Source organism: Bacillus rossius, chromosome 11 (genome assembly GCF_032445375.1).
Source record: "Bacillus rossius redtenbacheri isolate Brsri chromosome 11, Brsri_v3, whole genome shotgun sequence".
In the NCBI taxonomy this organism is placed as follows: domain Eukaryota; kingdom Metazoa; phylum Arthropoda; class Insecta; order Phasmatodea; family Bacillidae; genus Bacillus; species Bacillus rossius.
In genome coordinates this window covers 6,490,459-6,513,454 of record NC_086338.1, presented here as the reverse complement: position 1 = coordinate 6,513,454, position 22,996 = coordinate 6,490,459, and the positions used below count along the sequence as shown (strand labels likewise).

At 36.7% G+C, this 22,996-nt stretch overlaps 1 protein-coding gene across 7 annotated transcripts in view; it reads right to left on the bottom strand.

The window, feature by feature from the left end:
• The window catches only part of LOC134536605 (dedicator of cytokinesis protein 1), a 180,756-nt gene that overhangs the window by 141,755 nt on the left and 16,005 nt on the right, over positions 1–22,996 (bottom strand). For all 7 annotated transcript variants that reach the window (XM_063376383.1, XM_063376379.1, XM_063376381.1 and 4 more), the window contains exons 6-14: positions 19,293–19,520; positions 15,840–16,075; positions 13,839–13,968; positions 13,165–13,371; positions 11,991–12,266; positions 9,190–9,358; positions 7,695–7,882; positions 1,234–1,334; positions 442–591 (exon numbers count right to left, since the gene is read on the bottom strand). In XM_063376383.1, the coding sequence (XP_063232453.1) occupies positions 442–591; positions 1,234–1,334; positions 7,695–7,882; positions 9,190–9,358; positions 11,991–12,266; positions 13,165–13,371; positions 13,839–13,968; positions 15,840–16,075; positions 19,293–19,520 (1,685 nt within the window). The remainder of the gene's footprint in view (positions 1–441; positions 592–1,233; positions 1,335–7,694; positions 7,883–9,189; positions 9,359–11,990; positions 12,267–13,164; positions 13,372–13,838; positions 13,969–15,839; positions 16,076–19,292; positions 19,521–22,996) is intronic.

The window sequence follows — 22,996 nt, the reverse complement described above, 5'->3', positions numbered from 1 at the left end:
TCTCTTCATAAGCCCTTCTTCACCACCTGATCCACACCAGCCTCAGTCATTTCACCCCAGTGAACCACATTTCCCCAGCCACACGACCCGCTAACAATAATAATTCCAGTTTTCTGAAGAAGATAGGTTTGGGGGATTAGGGAAATCCCCTCCTCGTGGTAGTGGGCAATACCAAACATCCAATATCTCATGCATATAAATATCTACTTGAGTTTATTAAATTTAAATTAATAATTAGGTTTTCTATAATTATTTTGTTGTAAGTAGAATATAAGTCAAATTCATTTAAATTTTTTTAATTTATGATACTTCCACGACCCTTTGTTTGGCATTCATTTAATTTTCAATAAAGAAAATTCTGTTTTAACAATATATTTTTATAGTTAACCTCAGAGTTTGAAGCCTTGCAACTACAGATAAGCAGGGGAGTGAGCGACTCACTCAGAGAACAGCAAGCGGGAGCGCACGATGAAGCGCATGCAGTACTGGATGGACTTCATGGTGCGCAGCAGCAGGTTATCCTTGGGGTCAGCGGAGAGCGAGAGCGCGGGCGCGTTGTCGATGTGGCACTTGAGCACCACCATCAGCTTGCTGCAACCACACCACCACTCTGCACTCAGGCCGTCCGCCCACCACACCACCACCTCTCCACAGTCAGACCGTCCGCCCACCACACCACCACTCTGCAGTCAGACCATCTGCCCACCACACCACCACTCTGCAGTCAGACCTAACAAACAGCCCATAATGATAATTGAGTAACTTCATCATTGTTCTGATGAGAGAGTCCTTTGGCTTGTACCATGAGTTACAAACAATCACAGGGTTTACTTGCAAACAGTACGTAATTTTCATCTTTTGGTATCAACGAACAGTAAAATTGTGTTTTGAAAACAGTGCAGATGTTTTGCGCAACCTGTTATTATTTTCATTTTTGTAGTCGGAAGATGACAGCCGCCTTGACTTGTGAATTTTCATAAAGGATAAATAAAAAACAGTAAAAATCAGTTAGTGTCTGAGAGATGTTATTTCAGTAATCAATCATCCGCAAAACATTTATTTTGGAAACTTAAATATTTTTTTTAATCATTCAAACTTTTTCAGTTTTTATGTATGTACAATCTAAACTGATTTTGAACTAGCTGAGGTCTGAAGTATAACACTTTAAGATAGTGTCCAATTTTTGGATCTCTACATGTTCTTAATAAATTAAATTCACTGTATATGCATTACCTGTAGGCTAATGTAGCACTGAAACTCTCTTTAATATAAAGATCCAAGACAGGCTGAAAATGTTGATATTTTCTATCCGAGACTAATCCAATGATGTACAGCTGAGAACAGAAAAATGTTAACGTTAAAACACATTCCATGAAAACTAGGCCTGTGCAAATATTCAAATTTTGGAATACAAATAGTTTATTATTCGTATTCAATTTGAACTCGAATACTAAAACTTTGAAATAACTAAAATTCATTTGTTTATCAATATTGGACATAGACATAGCACATCATTTGAGTTTGTTGTATACCAAATTTCACTGTTGAAGTTAAGTCATTTCGGGATATAAATACTCCTTTTTGATGTTTTAATGAGATTTTATTAACTTAAACAAAAACATTTACAATAATGGACGTTTGAAACGTGATAAAAGTATTCAAAGTTTTTTCGCTACTGTCTCGTTAAACAGTAGCAGAATAATTGAGTGAACGATTATAACCACTGCATATTTGTGACATGTTAAAACTTTAACACAAACTATTAGTTTTATTTGATTCATAACATGTACCAGAAGTGGGAAAAAAATAAATAAGTCAACAACCAAGGGCTACAATATCACAAAAGCACGGACAATCCATTGTGATGGCCATTTGTCAAACTTCACAGAAGCCACTACATTTAACATTTACTTTTTATTTTTGAATATATATGTTCCATGATGTGAAAAAAAAATTGAAGTGGGATTCTATTTCTTATTCTTACTAGGTATTTTAATTCTATATTTGTGTTCTAGAATAATTTGGTATTTGTATTTGTATTCAATTCAAACTAATAAACTGATATTTGCACAGGCCTAATGAAAACAGTTCTGAATATCTGGTGAAATACTTAATTACAAAATACAAATGTAAAATTACATACTTAAGAACATAAACACAACACAATATGTACACATAAATACTTTTTCAAAGTTATTATTCAAAACAAATGTGATAAATACTAAATAGAAAAATTAAACATTTTATAAAATATAACATAATTAATTTTATTATTATTAGCATTTATTAATTTTAGGGCTGTAACTTGCAATCAATCTTTTATGACAAAGCAAACAAAAATGTATGACCTAGATCTTTGAATTCCTGGAAAGCAGTACAAGAAACTAGTAAAATAAATAAATAAGTGGCTCAACATGGGAACAAATGGGGCGGCATCCGCAAAAAGGCCATTGTGCCCTTTTTTCGACGATCGTGAGAATACTCTGTGGAAATTTCAGTTCAATATCTTAAAACTACAGTTCAGTAGCATACTTTTTGTAAATACATGTACGTATATTCTTTAGGTTAACCATCTGCTTGAATTTACATAATTTAATTCAGAAAGAAAGCAATATTGGGAATTAGAATCAGAATCAAACCTGGAATCAAGAGAAATTGTTGAATTAGAATTGGAATCCAAGAACAGTGTAATTAACCATCCCTTAATATCACATATGTATGAGATCATCTAGTATAATGAAATCTTTAATCTACTTTGAGTCAAGTCGAGCTTTAGCTACTCGCTGACTCCACTCGAGTTTTAGAGTGTCGGCCCATCCCTAGATATAAACCATGCATACAAGCTGAGTATATTAGAAAATAGATCTGTCAAAATACCTGCATCATGGTGGACGTAACTGATATGTTTAAATACATAAATTCACATCATGTAGCCAGGTAATGTTTGGGTAATTCCAAAACATTTTCTAGTTAGATAGGTGGATGCATACTGGCCTTTCTTGTACTTATATTTAACTTGATTTAAAAATTATTCATCAGAGGTTTGGTACACTGGCTACATGTAATTCCATGAATTTATTAAAATGCAAATAACGTGACATGCCATACTTGATCGTTTTACTTATTAGGAATACAGATATAAATTGGAAGGTAGTTTAAATAAAAGAAATAAAGGAAAATATACTGAACTTAGTTTTTATTATTTGTTTTAAGACGTGCATTACTTCCGGAAGAAGGGTTAGTGTTGATAAATTTATTTTAAATAGGCGGCCTCCTTTACAAACTTTTAGATGTAAAAGGGCATGAAGATCAACAATTTCATAAAATCTGGGATTTAAAACGAATAGCGATTATACATCTTGATATTTCAAAAATGAGAATAAAAACAGTCCTTATCAGAGTCAGCAGATGGCACGTCAGCCGCTAAGATTGGAGATATGTCTGGAAGCGTCCATCCTCAAAGCACTGAGTGGAAACTGGAAAATTGGAAGGAGGTGAAGCGGACATAGAGCAGAAAGGAGGTTAATGTACGATGTGGACTGTTGGACCCATTCCACAGACGTGCCATGAAGCATTATACAAAAAAGATACTAGAATAAATTTGAAGAAACATAAATTCTTCAGGGAGCATTTAGAATGATATTTCATCCATTTAACAAATGATGCAGGTCGTCTGAAATCAAGTCATGGTGAAAACAGTGAAGACCATTTTAAAAAGTTAAAAAAAAAGGGGGAATCAATATCCCTTCACTAAATCACCGACTAAATCCTTTAAAGCAGATGACTTCACCAAATGTTATGCCAAGAGGATCGCTAAGGTGTTGAGATTGCCGAACAGTATGTAGTTATGTGCGCCCTGAAGGACCCAGAGGGAGGGGCTGTAGTTCTAGTTCTTGCCACAAGAGAGGACCGCGGGCTACACAGTCGCTAGTCTGGAGGATCAAGTGACCAGCATGGTCTCTAGGCTTCTGTGCATACTGTTTTTTTTTTCCATTTGAATCAAATTTCAAATCGAAAATAATATCGCAATATTCACGAATATAGAATATTTTTCGAAGCAAATTTTAAAATACAGTGAAATCATTTTTTCACAATTCACAGGTGCTGCTAGGCATGCTAGACCACACTTACATAACATATTAATGTAGCTTACATTGTATGGCAACTATTATTATTGTTGTTGTTGTTTCTTCACAAATTCATGAAATCTTTACGAATACCTTTCCACAAACCTGTTCTGGTTCTGTACAAGTTCAAGAAATGATCAATATAGAAGGAGCACACTCAGAAGAAAAGAGGTGAAAAATAACTGAGAGAAATGAAGTAGTTCTCCTGTCAAATGTGTAGAAAACAATACTCCCTGTGATTGTTACTTTTAACTATTACGTTAACGTATTTGTACGTGAGAGGACAACCGAGTGCCGAAAAATAATTATAAAAACGTAATAAATAATTTTCGTCTAAACATACCCGTTTCTCTTGTGCATATTGTTATTACAGTAGAATCCCGCTGATGCGACCCCCCTCTGATGCATCCATTCCATTTATACGACCGTTTTTTGAGAAACCGTGAAAAATAGGAAAGCACCAGTACAACGAACTTCAGTTAAACGAACACTTCACTTAACCGAACTCATTGTTTGGTCCCGCCAAAAACGTATATAATGACCTTGCATTTTATTTCATCTTAACGAATTTTACGACGGTCCGTTTCTTCCTGAAACAAAAATATTCACTTGAACGAACAACCTTGAGGCAAATTTGAAAAAAATTACCATCCAAAAACTTGTACTTTATTTTTAATTTTCTTATTCAAACGTAACAGCGTGTACGTAAACAAAAACAATAACGGAACTAGTATGTGTGCGCATGTACTGTCGACATGAGTAGATTAATTCTCGTGTTTTGAAATAGTAATGGAATAGTATTACGTCCGTTGTACGATACAAATAGTACATATTCTCGGACTTTTAGTTTGTTGGCTACTTACATCACGATAATTTTTGTACGGTACTTTGGCTAACCTGTGTTGTTTTAATTTATTTCTTGAAATTCATTTTTTTCACCATATTGTTTTTGTCGTGTCTACAGACGTGAAATTTTTTTCCTTTTTTCAATAGTGTTGTGTTCTTCAGTGCCGGTTGTGGGAAGCCTACAACTCACGTAGTTTCGGTTCCCTGCAAGAATTTCCGAAGATTTCCGAAGTTTTGCGTTTCCGTATTAACGCCATTTCAGCCGCTAAATCAACGAAAACAAGCATGTTGTGACTAACCTAACCCAACCCTTCGATTTTTTTAATTTCAATTTTTGAGAGAAATCCAAAGTTGCACGAACGTGGTAGGAAACCGAAACTACGTGAGTTGTAGGCTACCGGCCGGTTGTAGAAATGAAGCGTGTATCTGGGGGATAAAAAAAAGAACGCAATTCTTCAAAACTTTCGACCTAAGACCTAACTATTCAAAATAATGGCCATGCTTGTCGTCTTCAAATGTTTTGGAACACCACGCGTTTTGTAATGTATGCACGTTTGACTTTTCGATTGCACATGGTGGAAGGGATGACTGTAGAGGGCACATTGAATTAAAGAAACAGGCAGAACATTTTATAGTCATGACGAGCAATAAATCAATATCGTAGTTTTTTCGCTACATCTGAAAAAACGAAAGTAACGAACGCAGAGTTATTGTTTACAAGTTCTTTTGTTTGTCTTCTGTTGTTTGTTTATAAGACAGTTCTTATCCAACCAGGATAAAAGAAGCAAATAAAAAGACAATTGTTGTTCAAAAGTATAACTTTGAATACTTTGAATTGAAGGTTGAAAATTTCCTGTAAAATTAATGACATTTCTTACATATTCAGATGATTGTATTGTTCAAATAGTTTTTTTTCTTCGATTCATTAATTTTCATTGTATTCATATACATAGGCCTACATTTTTCATTTTTTTTTTTGCATATTATTGTCCTTTGTTTTCTCTTGTGTGTGTCATAATTCCTCAGGAAAAATTTATAGTGCATGATTTACGCGTACTTTTTTCATATAATTGTCATTACTGATGGGTGTGATTTGAGGTTGGCAGCTCTGCCTACAATGTGTCTCCTGACCATAGACAAAGCATCAGCAGAGAGTATGTGAACAGGTTCTTCAAGCGGCCATAGACTAATGACTGAGATACTGAACCTTAAAACACTTAAGGTGTTTAATGTGTTTATCGGTATACATATTTATAACAATGCTTATGTTTCAGTATAAAGAACTTCAGTATAACAAACTCAACTATTTTTTGGTCCCTTCATGTTCTTTATAGTGAAGCTTTCCTATGAGCAGATAAAGTCGAAAATTTGAGTAAATCGGCTGAAAAACAAGTCGGTTACACTTTGTTGGGCGCTGTGTGTTCACGTTTATCTTGGCGAGCGCTGTAATGTAAGCAGGCAGGCATACAAAAGACGGCTAAAACTAGATACCACCCCTCTAGACTGTCCATGCTACCCAATACCGGTAAACTGCGCGCATCACCTGATAGCATCTACGCGCGCGTCTAATGCCGTCCCGGTCCCGGTCCCGTTTGACGATTGTGACTCGTTTTTCAATTTACACGGACTCGTGGATTCGTGAAAATGAGTATAAAGCGAGCCAGTTTGTCGCTAATGAAAAATTATGAGATTATCCAGCAAGTGGATAAGAAAACAATTTCCAAGACGAAGATAGCACAGAAATATGGCATTCTGAAGTCTACTCTCTTCATGATTCTTAAAAAGAGAGAAGAAATTATAAATGCAGTACAGAAGAAAGGCAGCAATTTGCAATTGAAAAATTTGAGAGGCGCGACGTATTAGGTGCTTCAAGTGTGCGTGAGAGATAAGATAAAGAAGGTCAAGAGGGCGAGCCCTGCAGTAAGCGGAAGTGCAAGTTCAAGGTCGACATTTACCGTCACACTCTCGCTAGCTAACGATGCTGCTGGTCGCCAGCCTCGCACACACACGCGCACGCACACACGCACATATGCTCGCGCGCCGTCGCCAGACAGTGGCGACTGGCGAGTAGATGCGTGTGCAGCCAGCAGTTCCGCTCTCCTTCCCCTCATTTACCCGTTCACACGTGTTTTTTTCTTTTTTTTACGCTGTGAAGGGACGTGGAAAAGATAATTGCTTGAGCTGTCAAAATAAACATCGCTGACGGCAAGGACAGGAGCGCATCCTGTCGGTCTGTCGCTGTGATTATCTACTCCAAAAACATGTCACAGCATTTCAGGATAGCATTGTTCTTATATCTTTCGTTTATAGCCGAATGTTTTCTACCTTATCCACACAAGTTCCTTCGCCACGTTTTGAACGAAAATAACAACCAGCCGGCTAGCATAGCCGAACTCGCGTGACGCAAATTCACTTTATAATTGGGGGGAGGGAGGGGGGGTAAAATTGGCCCGAATTCTCTATTGCGACCATTCCGTTTATAAGTCCGTTTTTCTGGAAACCGTGAGGGGTCGCATCAGCGGGATTATACTGTACGTACGTACCATTTTTACTTGTACGGAGTTGTGTAAATCAGGTCAGGTATGATGTATGTTTTGATGTTCTCATTTTATGTTAATTAAAAGATAAACAAGCAGTCTCTCTTACACATTTATTCACTCAGTTACTTTCCATTAATTTTTTTAGCAGGAAAATGTAAACAGTTGCGGCCGGCAGACTCACGAGGCACTCAAAGACCATGTTGTCGTAGAGGTCGGAGTCGGAGTTCTGCATGAGGATGCTGAAGAGGGCGTCCAGCACGTCCTGCAGGAACTTGACCACCTCCTCCCCGTCCACCTTCATGAGGGCCGTGAGGGAGTCGACGAGGCCCGCCGGCCTGCCCGCCCAGTTCAGCAGCCCCAGCAGGTCCACTGCCACGGCACGTCACCCTCCGCTTCAATACTCCAGCACATACCACATACCATACTGCATTGTTCAGTGAGCACGCTCATACGCTTAGGGATCCAATAACTTCGAAACAAGCAAACATTAAGTGTTGTGCAACCTCAGCAACAAAAAAAAATATATATATATATAAATTTCAATACCTACTTATTTCAGTTTTTTTTTTATTATTACCACCATTCATCTGAAATATATATTGCTGTTGCACAAAACCATCTATAAGTATTCACTGAAATACGACTTTCGAAATGTCATAAAATGTTAGAAACCATATTATTTTTCCGCTCTTGCTCATGAACTTGATATTCATATTCCAGAATATTTTGATATCAGTACTCAAATTTAAAAATCTGATATTTGCACAGACCTAGTTACAGTCGATTCAAGCATACCTGAAAACCCTCAAACCCTCGATGAATATAAACCTGTCAAAATGACTGCAAATCAAAACAAGCGGTAGCACAACTTAATATCTTACTGAATGTGCTATGTTAAAAATGACTGGAAACTGAATTATGTAAAACGCTTAAAATAATTTATAGTCTCCAGTAATTATACAGAAATTTCTATCAGGGTTTCCTATCTTGGAGACAAAAAAAATTTCAGACCAGCAAGCATGAAAAAAATTAAATTAGTTCATCAGTTTACTGCCAAATATATTGGTTGTGTAACAGACAATGAATATATTCAATTGCAGATTTAAAAAATTGTTTTAATCAGCAGGAGTGCACAATATTAAAATACATATTATAAAAGGATTGCCATAGAAATCATGTTAATACAAGGTGTTTTCACAGTCCCTAAAAATCATATAGGAGTTATAGTGCTACGTAATTTGTTTGATACAGAAGTACGTTTATTATGTAATACAAATTTATGTTTGGTCCAAGGATAGACAATTACATCCATTAAAGAATGTTTAGTAAAAATATCCCTGAGTAATGCAAAGAAACCATGTGAAGTTTCAACAAAAATAATCTGTACTGATGACATTTATTTGGTTCATTTTAGGTTGGGGAAAAAAGCTTGCAGTTTTTTCCTTCAAAATTTGATGGTAGTACGTCTTTTTGTAGGTAATAATCTATATCTTTGCTGTATTCTTTTGTCTTAAAACTTTTTAAGTGTGATACAGGGAAATATATTATTTTTATAACATTATTAAATTTATTTGGATTTGACTTAAATCTCATATGAAAAATTTGTAAATAAAAACCTCGTTATTGAAAAATTATGGTCCCTTCAGGTTTTTGCAACAGAGATTTGATTGCACTACCGTTCTGCGTGAGCTTGGTGGAGCACACGTTGGTGTGGATGGTGAAGCTGTCCTTGGAGCTGAGACTGAGGCCTCCCAGCTGGGGCTTCTGCCCCACCACCACCTCGCTCCTGGTGGACGGCAGCGTGAGGTAGCCCAGGTCGCTCTCGTCGAACTTCTTGTGGTCTATCTGCAGCGACGACACACCCAGCTACCACGCTAGTCTTCTACTTCAACCCTTACACACGCATCACAATTCCTCCAATGCCACACATACCGTGTGTTATCGCATAGCCGTCACCCTGTTATTTTAGAGCGTTAAAATATTGGAGAAAAGAAATTCTCGCATAAAAGTCTCATTATGTTTTTGGTCCCACTGTTAAAATTCCAAGCGCTTTGACCTTGCCAAAGATCAAGGGAGAAAGCACCGTGCTACAGCAATTGGTTTTCACATTGCTGTCAGGAAATATGGTAGTTATAATGGAAAAATACAGTAATTACAATTACAGTACAATTTGTTTAAGATGTATCCATTTTGTACCCGCACAATACGATTTCTCTTCCAAAACGTTCAAAAGTTTCGGTCCCGCCATTTTCTCCATTAGATATACGTAATTTTTTCCAGTGATGCACCGATTATGCAGCCGATTAATCATCAACTGCGATTATTGACCCAAAGCCGATTAATCGTAATCTGCGATTACCAGGTTAGGTTATAACCGATTGCCGATTATTGTAAAATTTGTTGCTGAAACCCATACGACTTGAAAGAAAAGAAAATACAATTAAAGTTTAAATCTTAATAAGTTCTTAAATTGAAACTCCAAACGGCTGAAATATCTTAACGAATATGACCGTGGAAGGTAGAGAATGTCAACGTCTCGGAGTGTACATAGATACACTCGCCTAATAATATTTGCTTGTTTCGTGAGTTGTGCTCGTACATACATAACTGCCCCGTATTACTATTTACAATATTTACCCCTTTCAATTCATTTACTTACTGTACAATTTATCCTGTTAAGTTAACGTCGTGAATGGTATTATTGTCACAATATTTACCATGGCCACAGCCAAATTACACACATAATTTCTTCGCACAAAATATTTAGTTAAGAAAATAAATGCATTTTTAAAGCTGTCACAATTCACAATATGGCATATGTTACTTATATTAGTAAATGTACGTCTGAAAAAAAAAATTGGACATGGTATCGTAGAAACGTGCGCCTAACTAATTTTCACTGCCTACCATGTCGGCCATGTTTGTTATGTATGATGTGAGGTTGGAACGGACAACACACACAAATACACAATAGCGCCATTGGTTTACATTCCACTGCCGCTACATAATTCCCTTTCTCAAAGGATTGAGAAAAGTAGGCTCACGTGATGCTAATTAGTAATTAATTAACTGAAATGTTGATTATTTGGCTTTTTTTTAATTTAGTTTTTACTTTTTAGTCATTAACGGGAGTTACTAAAATAAAATACCAAATTGCAACCATAATGTTTGCACAAGTGACGATCAGAATTGAAGTTAGCAACACTGCAATAGTAAGTCATGAATATTGAATACTGCAGTTTTTTTTTCGTAGACAATGGCCATTAATGTAAACACATTGTAGTTTAGCTTTGTATTTTGATTGTTGATCAACATAATGACGTCTTCAAGATCGAAAAGTGACATATGGAAATTTTTCTCGGTGGATTTAATAAGTGAATCTAAAGCAAAATGCTTAATATGTGGAACACTCATCTCACGAGGCAGTTGTGGGAACCGGAAGCCGTACACAACTACAAACATGTGGAACCACGCAAAAAAATTTAATTCCAGTGAAGTGATTTCAGCAAAAATAAATAAAAGTTGGGAAAGTGAAGTAGATGATCCTGATGTCACTCCTAAACCACCTGAAAAACGTGCACTGTCACAAACAACACTACCAGCCATGGTATCAAAAAAAATAAAGTACTTGCCCACTGATCCAAGAGCACAAGAAATGACGCAAAAACTGATAATCAGTAATCGTAATCGGTAATTGCAATTATTAGTGTAATAATCTGTAATCGGTAATCGTAATCGGCAAAGTATAATCGGTGCATCACTAAATTTTTCCATGTAAGATGTTGTCCACTAACTTCTTTTCCAATATAAAACAATGTGTTTTAAAGTTGAAATCCATTATTTGTTAGAACATTACCGCCTATTTACTTAATTAACAGAAATACAAAGTTGTCCGATGTGTAAATTTTCTTTTAAAGACTTTTCAAACATTTTAACCTTAAACTTTTTGTCACTGCTGTGTAGCGAGTGTAAAAATGTAGCCAGCGGTAGGTGGCATCATTCATGTTTGGTATAGAGTGCATGCACGTAGTCGAATACTGATATCCCGTTGATTACATGCAACGCACGCGCTCTGGCTCAAGCAGAGAAAACTACATTTGATAGCCCGCACTCTTTCGTGGTTAGTGCGTATTACGAAGATAGTTACGGGTACAATTCGTTAGATCCAGCTCACGTTCGGGTCGTAGTTTTCATTTTAATATTTTAAATAGAATAAAATATGTTTTTTGTTGCATGAATGATTAATATAAATTGTTTGGCATCCTTTTGTATACTCTGATTTTTAATTAGACATACTTCCAAAGCAATATGTTTGTTTTTTTGAAAAAACCATCTCAACAAAAATGCTCTTCTAGCATGAAAATATCACCCCCACCTTTCCAACTTCATGTTAGCATAAAATGTGCGACAATCATGCGATAAAACACGGTATAAAATTGTGGAATTGAACAGAAGTATTTTCGCGCTGACAACAGACCTTGTAGACGAGCAGCTCGTGCTGGCTGTCCCACAGGGTGGTGCCGTTGTTCTGCATGAGCTTCACGTACGACATGGCGAAGGGCTTCTCGGACTTGTCCTTGGCCTCGTTGGAGGAGCGGTGCTTGAAGCGGAACTTGAGGTGGCTGCCCTTGAACTCCTCGATGGGCACCGCCACCTTGAAGATCTCCTGCCAGCGCGGCTTGTCCTCGTGGTAGTACACCACCGACTTGTACTCGTTCATCGGCTCCGCGCCCCCGCCCAGCGAGATCACTCCCTGCAGCCACAACAGCATCACCGTGTCTTTCTGCTTCTCTCCAGGTTACCCTCCGCAGAATTTACAGCCACACCTGCATACTGTTTACAAGAGATTAAGTATATTATAAAAAAATATAAATAAATAGCCACACATCAAGGCAAATGCATGTTATCTATGTATTATAATTGGCAAAGGATGTAACCCTCACGTTACCAAATGTCTGTTAAATAAGAATACGCAAGATTTGTTGTTTGAGTTAAAAGTGATTTAGGGCTGGAAAAGTGGTAGCAAATGCCTACAGTTCGTTAGTAGCCCACTATCAATCATGGTAACTCATTTTTAACGTAAGATTTTTAAAAGTATATTAAGTCTGTGTTATTTTTCCACTGATCTACTTTTAGTTGAAGTGATCATCCCTGTCTCCAGTGACAAGTTGCAAACAGTCATGATATGGGCACAAATAACTCTTGTTTATTGGCCACACTCTGGTCATCTTTCCACCACGACTGTGTGCAAGTAGGCGAAGGAGGGGAAGGGGAGACCAATTATAAGAGATACATACCTTTACATTCACTTGTCAGCTGAGTGAAGGGAGAGACTTAAAAGGAAGTTAGAAAGAGTTAGAGTGTATGCTGGGGTCGCCGACAATTTACAACTGTGTTTTATGGGTTTAACCGGGAGTCTAATATATTTTCACCGGGAAAGGTGGTGTGGTATCGGTATTATATCAATGGTTCTCTTTGTTGGTACATTTTCTGAGGATTGGTGGAACCAAGAACCGAGAACTGGAGCCAAAACATATCACTAGCTTAAATACTTTAATACTGAATGTACAACATTTTTTATTCAGAGAGCACATTTTTAAAAAAAATTATATAATATAATAATGTTTTACAGCAACTATGTAGCCACGCACCGGGATGCTGTGGCCCTTCTCGCTGCACACGGTGACGGTGACCTGGACGTTCTTGTCGGTGGACTTGCTGCCCTTGGAGAACTCCCCGCTCACCAGGGTGAGGTAGAGGTCGTTGCGCACGTCTCCCGGCAGGATGACCTCCGGGAAGCCCATCTTGCGGGCCACCGCCATGTTGCCCAGCACCAGGTGGGGGTTCTCCTCCCGCACCTGCAGCAAGCCCACAGTGTCCGGCTCGTGCCACAGAAGCGACACTCCTCGCTCTTTACGTTATCAGGTACAGGGAACATAACGAATGCTCTTGGACTGAGGTCGCAGATTAAAAAAAAATACAAGCAAGTAGACAAGCGCTAAATATACTATTGCGCAAGGATAGAAGTAAAAAGTATGCTGGTGTGAAATTATGCGGGTGAGAAGGTGTGCGGGTGTGAAAGTATGCAAGTGTGAAAGTATGCAAGTGTGAAAGTATGCAATTGTGAAAGTATAAAAGTATGCAAGTGTGAAAGGAATATTCCTGTTGTGGAGTATTGTGTGGTGTTTATATCCTGACAACAGCAATTTTTTGCTTAATTCTTTTGTAGTTTTCTTCTACAGACATGCATGTGCTTAGCAATGGCGTATGTCCAAAAGCCTACATCTAGTTTAGTTATGTTGACAGGGCACAGTGTTTATCGGACCTGCTTGAGGTCGCCGTGTAGCAGCCGGAAGCTGGTGTAGAGGCCGTTGCCCTTGTGGTCCTTCTGCGACAGCTCCTTGAGCGTGAGGATCCTGCGCAGCGTGCCGTCCAGGTTGTCTCCCTCGCAGCACCTGCCGACACACCGCGCAGCTCTCACACTGCCGTTCACAGTTCTCTCATCAGTGGGGACCAGATCACACCGTCAACTGCGATAAAGCCGAGACAACACCCAAAAGCCTGTCGAAATGCAAGTTAATACACCACATAGCACCATAATGCAAGTTATATAATGGAATTAAGTAGCATTTAACCAAAACTTAATTCAGATCACAAAAACAGTACACTTTAAATGTTTAAGATTCAAGGAATGTCGTTATTTCCGGTCAAAAAATTGTACCAAAGTGCACGGACCAGAAAAATTAATTCAATTAATTTTACTGTGCATCTCTTATAGAATCATTTTCAAGCCATAAATGCTAGCTAATTTATTTTTTGTTGTTCTGAATGTATATGTTTTAGACCAATTTATTACATATTTATCATAAAAATGCAGCATATAATTTTACCACTATTTTGATGGAGTAAGTATTGCAAAAAAGCTTATTTTAAAATTAAAAAAATAAGAATACTGAAATCCTCTCGTTTGAAAAACCTAATTAGACTAAAAATAAAACCCTAAAATCTTGTCTCCACTCATCAAATACAAATATGCACTGAAACTAATTTTGTTACTCTTCCAGGTCCAAATTAAATTAATGTAAAATACAGTTAATTTAAAAATAAAAACATATAAATAATAATTACAAATTATATCTTATATACAAAGGTAATTTATATACTGTGTTTAAGAATATAATTCAAAGTTTTAAAATAAATCTTCTTGTTACACACTTTTTTCATTAATATTTTTATAGATTGAGTTCCACTTCCTGTACCTATCTGTAATGATTAATGAATAATTAAAAAATGAATTCAAAAATTTAATCTAATATCAAATATTACAATTTGAATTAGAAAATTCTGAAGAACTAGCAGACCATATTTACTGCACGCCTCGTCACCACGCATGCTCAAGATGTGAGGACTGTCTGTGCCGTGCTGGTCCCAAGTCAAGGCATAGTCTTGGCTCCCACTAACACGTGTCTCTCTCACTTACAACTCACATTACAAAGTATAAGGGAAACAATGTCCAACCCAGATATAATCAATAACACATAGCACTTAAGCTATTAACACATTCCTGACTTTTTACAGTTAGCCTCAAGACACTACACACAACAGCAATTGTAAAAAACACTATTTTTTTTTACCGGTTATCAAAGTTTCTACCACCAAAAAAGCCCTGATTTGGTTTATTCAACTTTAAATATAAAAATTAAACCAGTGACCCGAACGTGAGCCAGAACTAACACATGACTATCGTCGTAGTACACTCTTACCACGAAAGAGTGCGGGCTATCAAATGTAGTTAACTCGGCACTACACAGACACCCGCATTGTATGCAATTGGCGAGCTATTGAAATCAATATTCATCTACATGTGCACATTCTATACGGGAATCAACATAATGAAACACAAATGATGACAAATAGCACTGGCTACATTTTTGTAAGTGGTACACAGTGGCAACAAAGACAACAGATAAAATCATAATGTTTGAAAACGTCTTTAAAAGAAAATTTACACATCAGACAACATTAGTATTTCTGTTAATTAAGTAAGCATTAATCCTAATGAATATTAGATTTCAACGTTAAAATACATTGTTTTATACGGGAATACTACCTACATAAAGCGCGGGAACAGTGACATGGGCGGGAGCAGTGACAATGAAAGGAGAGGTGATAATGAAAGGAGCAGTGACAAGGGCAGGGACAGTGACAAGGACTAAAGCGGTGACCACGAAAGGAGCAGTGACAAGGGAAGGAGCGGTGACGACAAGGGAAGGAGTGGAGAAAAGTGACCAGCGCGGGAGCAGCGACGACGAGGGCAAGTGCTCACTGCAGGAAGGGAATGAAGTGCTGCTTCTCCTCGTCGCTGTCCAGCCGCCCGCTGAGGTAGGGGGTGACGTCCATGGCTGCCACGCCGAAGGGGCGGCGCACGGCGTCGGGCTGCGGCTTGCGCGGCACGTGGGAGCTGCGGCGGTGGTCGGCTTCGCGCGTCTCCATGGCCCCCACGCGCACCACGTAGCACACCAGGTACACTCGGTCCCGGTGGAGGTCCTTGCTGCCCAGGTCCTGCGACAGTCAACCATCCTGTCACAGCAACTAAAACATTCTGCTGCAGTTCACCTATAAGTTGCCTATACTCTTAAGGATATGATAAAAAAATTTTATTCAATGAATACATTACACAGTATTTGCTATTCCGTAAACGTATTTAACAATTTATTGTGAATAAAATTTACACTTCCTTAAGATTTCAAAATAAAACATTATGAAATTCGCTAACTTCAAAAATAAGACACGAAATTTATTTTTTCAAGTGTGAGCAAAGCCAGAATGAAATCTTAGTAAATAATCAAATCACTAGAATTTTGTAATATCTTAAATTGAAGATATTTTGTTTAAGGTCATGTTATAATAGCGCTTAACTTATATCAGAGTGTCTCTTACATTCAAGATGGTATCATATTGAATTCTATATTCAAATTGTTTTACAATTGAGGCTATCTGTCATATTAGAGGTTGTGTTATGTTCAAGGTTATCTTGTTCAATATAGAAAATATAAATTATATTGAAGAGCGTATTATTATGAGTTTTTTTTTATTTGAGAAAATATATTTGACTTCTTAATATAAAAATTATTTCACTTGAAACAAATGGACAATCATTTAAATTAAGAATAATTGTTTTGTTAACTTTTTTAAAATAGTAATTTTTAAAATAAAAAAGGATGTTCAAAATTTGTTAGAATTTTATACCTATACCAAGTATTCGCATAATTTTTATGTAATAAATATTACATCCTACAGCCATGTTTTGGTGGTTGATCTAGCCAAAGTTTTGTTGTACCTTTTAGTAGGAATCTTCAGAGAGTATCACACTGAGATCCACTAACATTAATGGGCACAAAAACTCACAATCAAATGTCCAAAATTGTTGAGGTAAGCATTACGGTACTTTAACTACAGTTAGGCAAATATGTAGTCACTGCCTATAACTTCATATAACAGAGCAAGGTTTACACCCTGTCAAGTTGGCAGTAAATCAAGGAAATGTTTGAGGCATGACTTAACATTAGTGTAAGATTTGTTGAAAAAGTAAAATATTCATGTTTGTGACACTAACAGTTTCACATGAACGATCCATGCTTACAAGTCACTGGTCCAATGTCAATGGAGCAAAAAAAACTTCTAAACTATGGAACATATCACACCCATTTGAACATATTATAACTTGTAGGAGAGATACCAAAATCTTTTGTCTGAATGAATTTGTGATACAACCAACCATAACTGCAATGGGTTGGAAAAAAAAATTGTATCTCCCTTCGTAGGCACAACATAGAAATTGTGCAAATTGTTTGTTAAACTTAAAATTTTTATCTAAAACTTGTGTCTGAAATGATTTTTGATTAGCCAAACATTTGCTGCAAGGGGATGAAAAATGTGGGGTAGAATTTTAAAAAAGTTAATAACTCCCTTAGTACGTAGTCTCTCAAATCTGTTCAAATTGTTTGTAAATTGTATAATGTTTCTTGGTAAGATGAACCATTCATTGTTACAGAAGATTAAAAAAATAAAGGAGTAGAATTTGAAAAAATTCATAATTTACGTACTACGTACACTAATAGATCCGGTCTGTTTTATTGTAAAACCTTAAGTTTTTATCTACAACATTCATCTGAAATAACTTATTTAACCAACCATTACTGCAAAAGAAGATGTTTCATTATATAGTTTAACCTTTCGCTCTGGAAAAATTGAATGATTCTAAAGTCAATGTAGCTGCTCCGGTAGCAAAATCTAGCGGCGAATGAGGAATTACGTTTGAGTCACATCAGAAATTTTTGATTGATAATGATTACTGGTCTACATAATTAAAAGCATTTATTTATTGTGGCTATAGGTGATAGAAATTGTGTTCATAAAATTTTTCAAGTGTAGTTTCAAGCGTATTTACGTAATTTAGGTTATTTTCTTAATACAATTGATTATTTAATATTTTAAAAAATATTAAAACTAAAAAATTAGAGTTAGAGTTTAGTATATTTTTTTCTATATTAATTTAGATTTATTTCTATTATTTAACTACATTAAAATTATTTTATACACATTTTTGTATTAATATTGTATACTGAGTATTTATTTAATTAATTTATGTAACATAGAATTTCAAAATATTTCAGTGTCTTAAATCAAAAAGAAGTCGTCTAACTTTTTATTCACAAATTTTTCAAAATAATGTTACAAACGTGAGAGGCCAATTTGGAGCGTGCGCCAAGTTTGGTTCTCTCTGGCGGCCCTGCCAGGCTACAGGCGTCATGCGCGTATCATGTGGTGGCAACTACCCCCCCCCCCCCTTGCTCTCCGCACAACGTCCTGCCTGGGCGCCGTTATCTATCGCTGAGCGGCCTTGGGAATTCTGCTGGCCGTGGCATAAGCGAGCGAAGATGCTATTCTTGACGCTTCGGCGTCGGGTCGGTGCGGGATGATGTGACGGGCTCCAGCTGTGCTCGTCAGTTCTGGAAGGGCACCAGGGACGATTTAACCTGGGAAACCGGCCTCCGTGGAAGTTCTTGGGGTGGCGATAGTTCCGTGACAGTTTTGGTGGCGAGAGTGCCGCAGGTGGGGCGAGAGTTCCGTGATGAGTGCGGATTATGTAACTTGATAGTAATCAATAAAACTGTGTAATAAAGCTTAATTGGGCTATCCCTTACGAACCCAGTCTTCTCCACAAATTACATAAATCGTAACAATACTTTAAACTTATTTATTTATTTTTAATTTTAAAAATGTTTTAACATTATTTGATGTGATTAAAAGGTAACAATTTTACTTTAAAACATTTAAATAATGTACCTAGTAGCAATTAACGTTGTAACATAACAGGTATACCCTCCACCTATCTTCCACAAATCTGCTGTCTGGATCTGCTTCCGACTCCGGTGCCCACACACATAGGAAACCCCAGGAACCTTCCAATCCATAGAATAAGCCCAAGCTACTCCACGCTCCAGTAGGGGAGAAGGATCACCTTGATAAAAACCTTGAGAACTGAGAGCCACCCTTTCTAAGGACCACAGCTCTGGGAGTTTTCAGCCGATCAAAGCCCCGGAGTCACTCCCCGGGAATCGAATCCTCCGTCATCTTACCAGGGTGCAGCGGATAAACATCTAGAACCAGCTGCCAAGTACTTATAACACACTCGAAGGGCTCTCTGGACGAGGCATAGGGGCACGAGACACGAGGGCAGGCAGGGCAGGTAGGGAAGGAGAAGCCCGGCACTCACCGTGAACAGCACCTTCAGGTTGTGGAGCTGGTCGATCTCGCAGACGAGTCCCTCGCGGCTCCAGCGCACCACGTAGTTCTCCGTCACCGCGCGGCTCTCCCTCGAGTCGTACAGCGTGATCAGCAGCTGCGCGTCTTCGTTCATCTTGCACACAAAGTTCCTCACGCACACGAAGAATATGTGCGAGTAGTGCGTCGCCACTCTCACGGGCTTCCGCTCCACCGCCGACTGCGCAAACGGAAACACTTGCGATCGACATCGCGTACAACCGTGCTCGTGCACAAATCGCTGGAACACTTCTCAACGGAGAACCTGCTGAAAGGATGCCGCTGATGTGCAAGAATAAAGTTACTAATATATGTAGGAATTTGTTGCATAAAATAAAAATCATTGTATTCAATAGCTGAACCTTATTAAAGGCATTCATCCATGTCAATCAAGTTATATCTCTACCCCCACCCATATACTATTTGCATGTGATATTATGGACACAAGAGCACAAAAACAATTTATATTAAAGGCTGCATATTATCTACCCTAATATAGTTATAAATCTGTAGCATCCATCTGTACATTTCAGTAATTTAACCAATTTTGTTTGAAATAGACATTTTGTGACTCATTGATCCCAATTTTTCCATTTTTAAAATTTCTGTCTGTCTATCTGCATGTGCACTTATAACTCAAAAATGGAATAACTTATTGCTATGAAATTTGGAATACAGTAAGATTATATAGTTTCGCAAATGATAAGCTATGCATCATGTCAATAAATCGTATGGGAACCTCAAAAAAATATTTTTAAAAAGTCTTCAGTTTTCTTTGTTTCTTAACAACAAAAATTTGAACAAACATCCGTTTGTTAACTGTTTATATAACAAAAGGCCTATGCACTTGATCTTTGGCACAAATGTTTCTCATACTCATAAAAATCCACCACTACTGATATTTTTTTTCTAAAAATCGACTCCTGGAGGGGTTGAAACCAGTTCAAAAATAAATATACTCCCATTTTCATATTTGTTAATACCGTTAAATTTTTTAATCAACTCGCAAGGTAATTGTTGTGCCATCAAAGATAAAAAATACCCCAGTTTCTCATAACTATATGAGACATGAACTTTGTAACAGATCTTGCAATTTTTGTTTTTTTTCGACTTAGGTTTCGTTCTGCGATTGCATTTTGTTTTCATGATAGCTATTTCTTTTACTATTGTCATTTTATGATGAAATTAATAACAAAAAAATTCAATTTATAACTTACATTACATAATAAAACATTAAATATTGACATTGAATAAATATAACATTAAACCATTTTTTTACATCCTGTAATACACTACTAAAAGCTTTTATTAAACTTTCTTATGAAGAGGTCTTTAGCGTACAATATATACTTGAATAATTTATAATGACACTGTGACCTTACCTTACACCCAGCTAGTTACATTATAATTTTGTAAGCAATAAAAATTTAACACTGATAGGAAATACAAGTATGCAAAGTATGCAAGGTGTCAGTCAAGTGGAAACACTCATTACGCTGGGATGAAAAGCTAAATCAATGAGCAGAGGGGACCCGAATGAAACTGTGTTGACCCGGCTTATTAACAAGAGAGCTTTAATAGCTTCCTTGTGATCAGTGTCGGTGAGTCTCTAACTGAGATCACCTCCGCGACCACAACCCGACCTTGCACTTCACTTCCCAGCAGAGTTATTACCCCGCGTCAGCCCGTGCTCCTGCTGCTGCAAGTGGCCAGTTCACGTGAAACAATGGCGCTGACGCAGAACAAGCTGGAAGGTGAGTCTCCAGATTACATGGAAAATGTGTGTACTTTGAGTGCCTTTTCCTTAACATGCTAAACTGTGTATCAATCACTGATAACACCAATGTAGCTATAATTCTTTGTGTTTGGGATGCATTTGAAGTATCACACACCTATGTTTACATTTTAGTCCTATTATTCAACTCACTGTGATATCATGGATTTGTGTAATGCAGCTCTATTTTTTTTCTTTTTGCAATATTTCTCTTTACGATAAATATGAACTTAGCTCTGTATTTTTTTTTTTTTTTGCAAAGCAACGTATGAGTCCTAATAGCCCCACTGCTCTTGCACCAACACAACAAAAATTAACTTCTTTTAGGAATTACAAAACTGAATTTCCTATACAATGATCTACATATGCATTCTGTTTGGGCTTCTTAGGCCAGGTTGCATGGACTACAAATTACTAACTATGAACTTAATCTTATTACATGAGAAGATATACTCTTACACTGAATGAAATTTAAAATATACCAAACATATTATGAAAAACTATTACCATAAAAATGAAAGTATGTTCTCTCTTTGACTGCACTCTGCTTCACCTGTTTAAACCCCGCATGTAAATATTGTTGACAAACTGAACAGTTAGGTTTTTTTTTGTTTAGGTTGGTTAATGTTTAGTTGCAGATTCTTAGTTTTATATTTTTTTTCTCTATTTTTTATTAAATACATTTTAAAAAAATAAGGGCAAAAAATCTTGTACATAAATCATTTTTATTGCTAGTTACAAAACTATCTGCCCACTGAGCCCAGCAATAATTACGCAAACAAACTAAATGCAAACATTAAATTAAAAACAAACAGAAAATGCCAATAAAAATTTATTTTTCATTAATAATATACATATCAATCACAAAAGTAAAAAAATGGCGGAATAGGAGAATAAGAATATTTTACACTCTTTTAGTCAAAACATAAATTGTGATACTACGAAATGGTACTACAAGAGAGATTGTATTATTTAATAAACTCATGGTACTTCAGCAATTTTTCTGAGCAATACAGACATTAATTAAATTATAACAACTGTAGTAATATAATTCTGGATGCTTGCAATAATTCTCCTCGGTTTGCTGTTTCAGGCATACTTCTTTCCTCATAAGAATTAGTTTCGGTGCCACTGGTTTATATGAGTTGTCTGAAATGGTAACTTTGATGTAAGGGATTCTGGTTTTGAGTCTTTCCCTCACACTCATTTAGAGCAAGAGTAATAAATTCAAATAATGGCATCCTCAACTTACGGCCATTTTTTTACAAGCAACCATGTATTATTGTGTACAGGAAAAATTAAACTTTCATTTAGTATGAAATTTTCTTGAAAACATGATAAGCGTAAATAATAAACAATAACATACCTGTTTTCACCTGGCAACCCAGAGACTGCAGCTGACTGAGATGGCAACCAATTTTATTTACATTTTTCACATCATTTTCTTTCAAATTATGTTTGATTCACTTTAAAAAATATGGTTAAAATTTGTTAAAAAAAAATAATAATTACAATATATTTAACTAAAGGTAACTGTGGCTAATTATTGATTGGCTACCCAGCAGTGATGTATTACACTGTCATTAATCATATCATTAAAAAAACAGATATCTGCAAGAATCAGCATCTGGATGTTAGCCTATATATGAATGCAGCAAGTGTATCTCATTGGGGTAGAGTGATTCATTGTGAGTATAAATTTATACACCACTGCAACTATCACATTTACTTGTTTGAACATCCATGGCAGAGTAATATGGTATCAGAGAGTGGTATCAGTGTTTTGCATTGCATTGTATTGTATGGTTGTAGACGTTTATTATTTCTTTCAATTAGTGGCATGGCATGATGAAACAAATACAAACATTTTCAATTATAATATT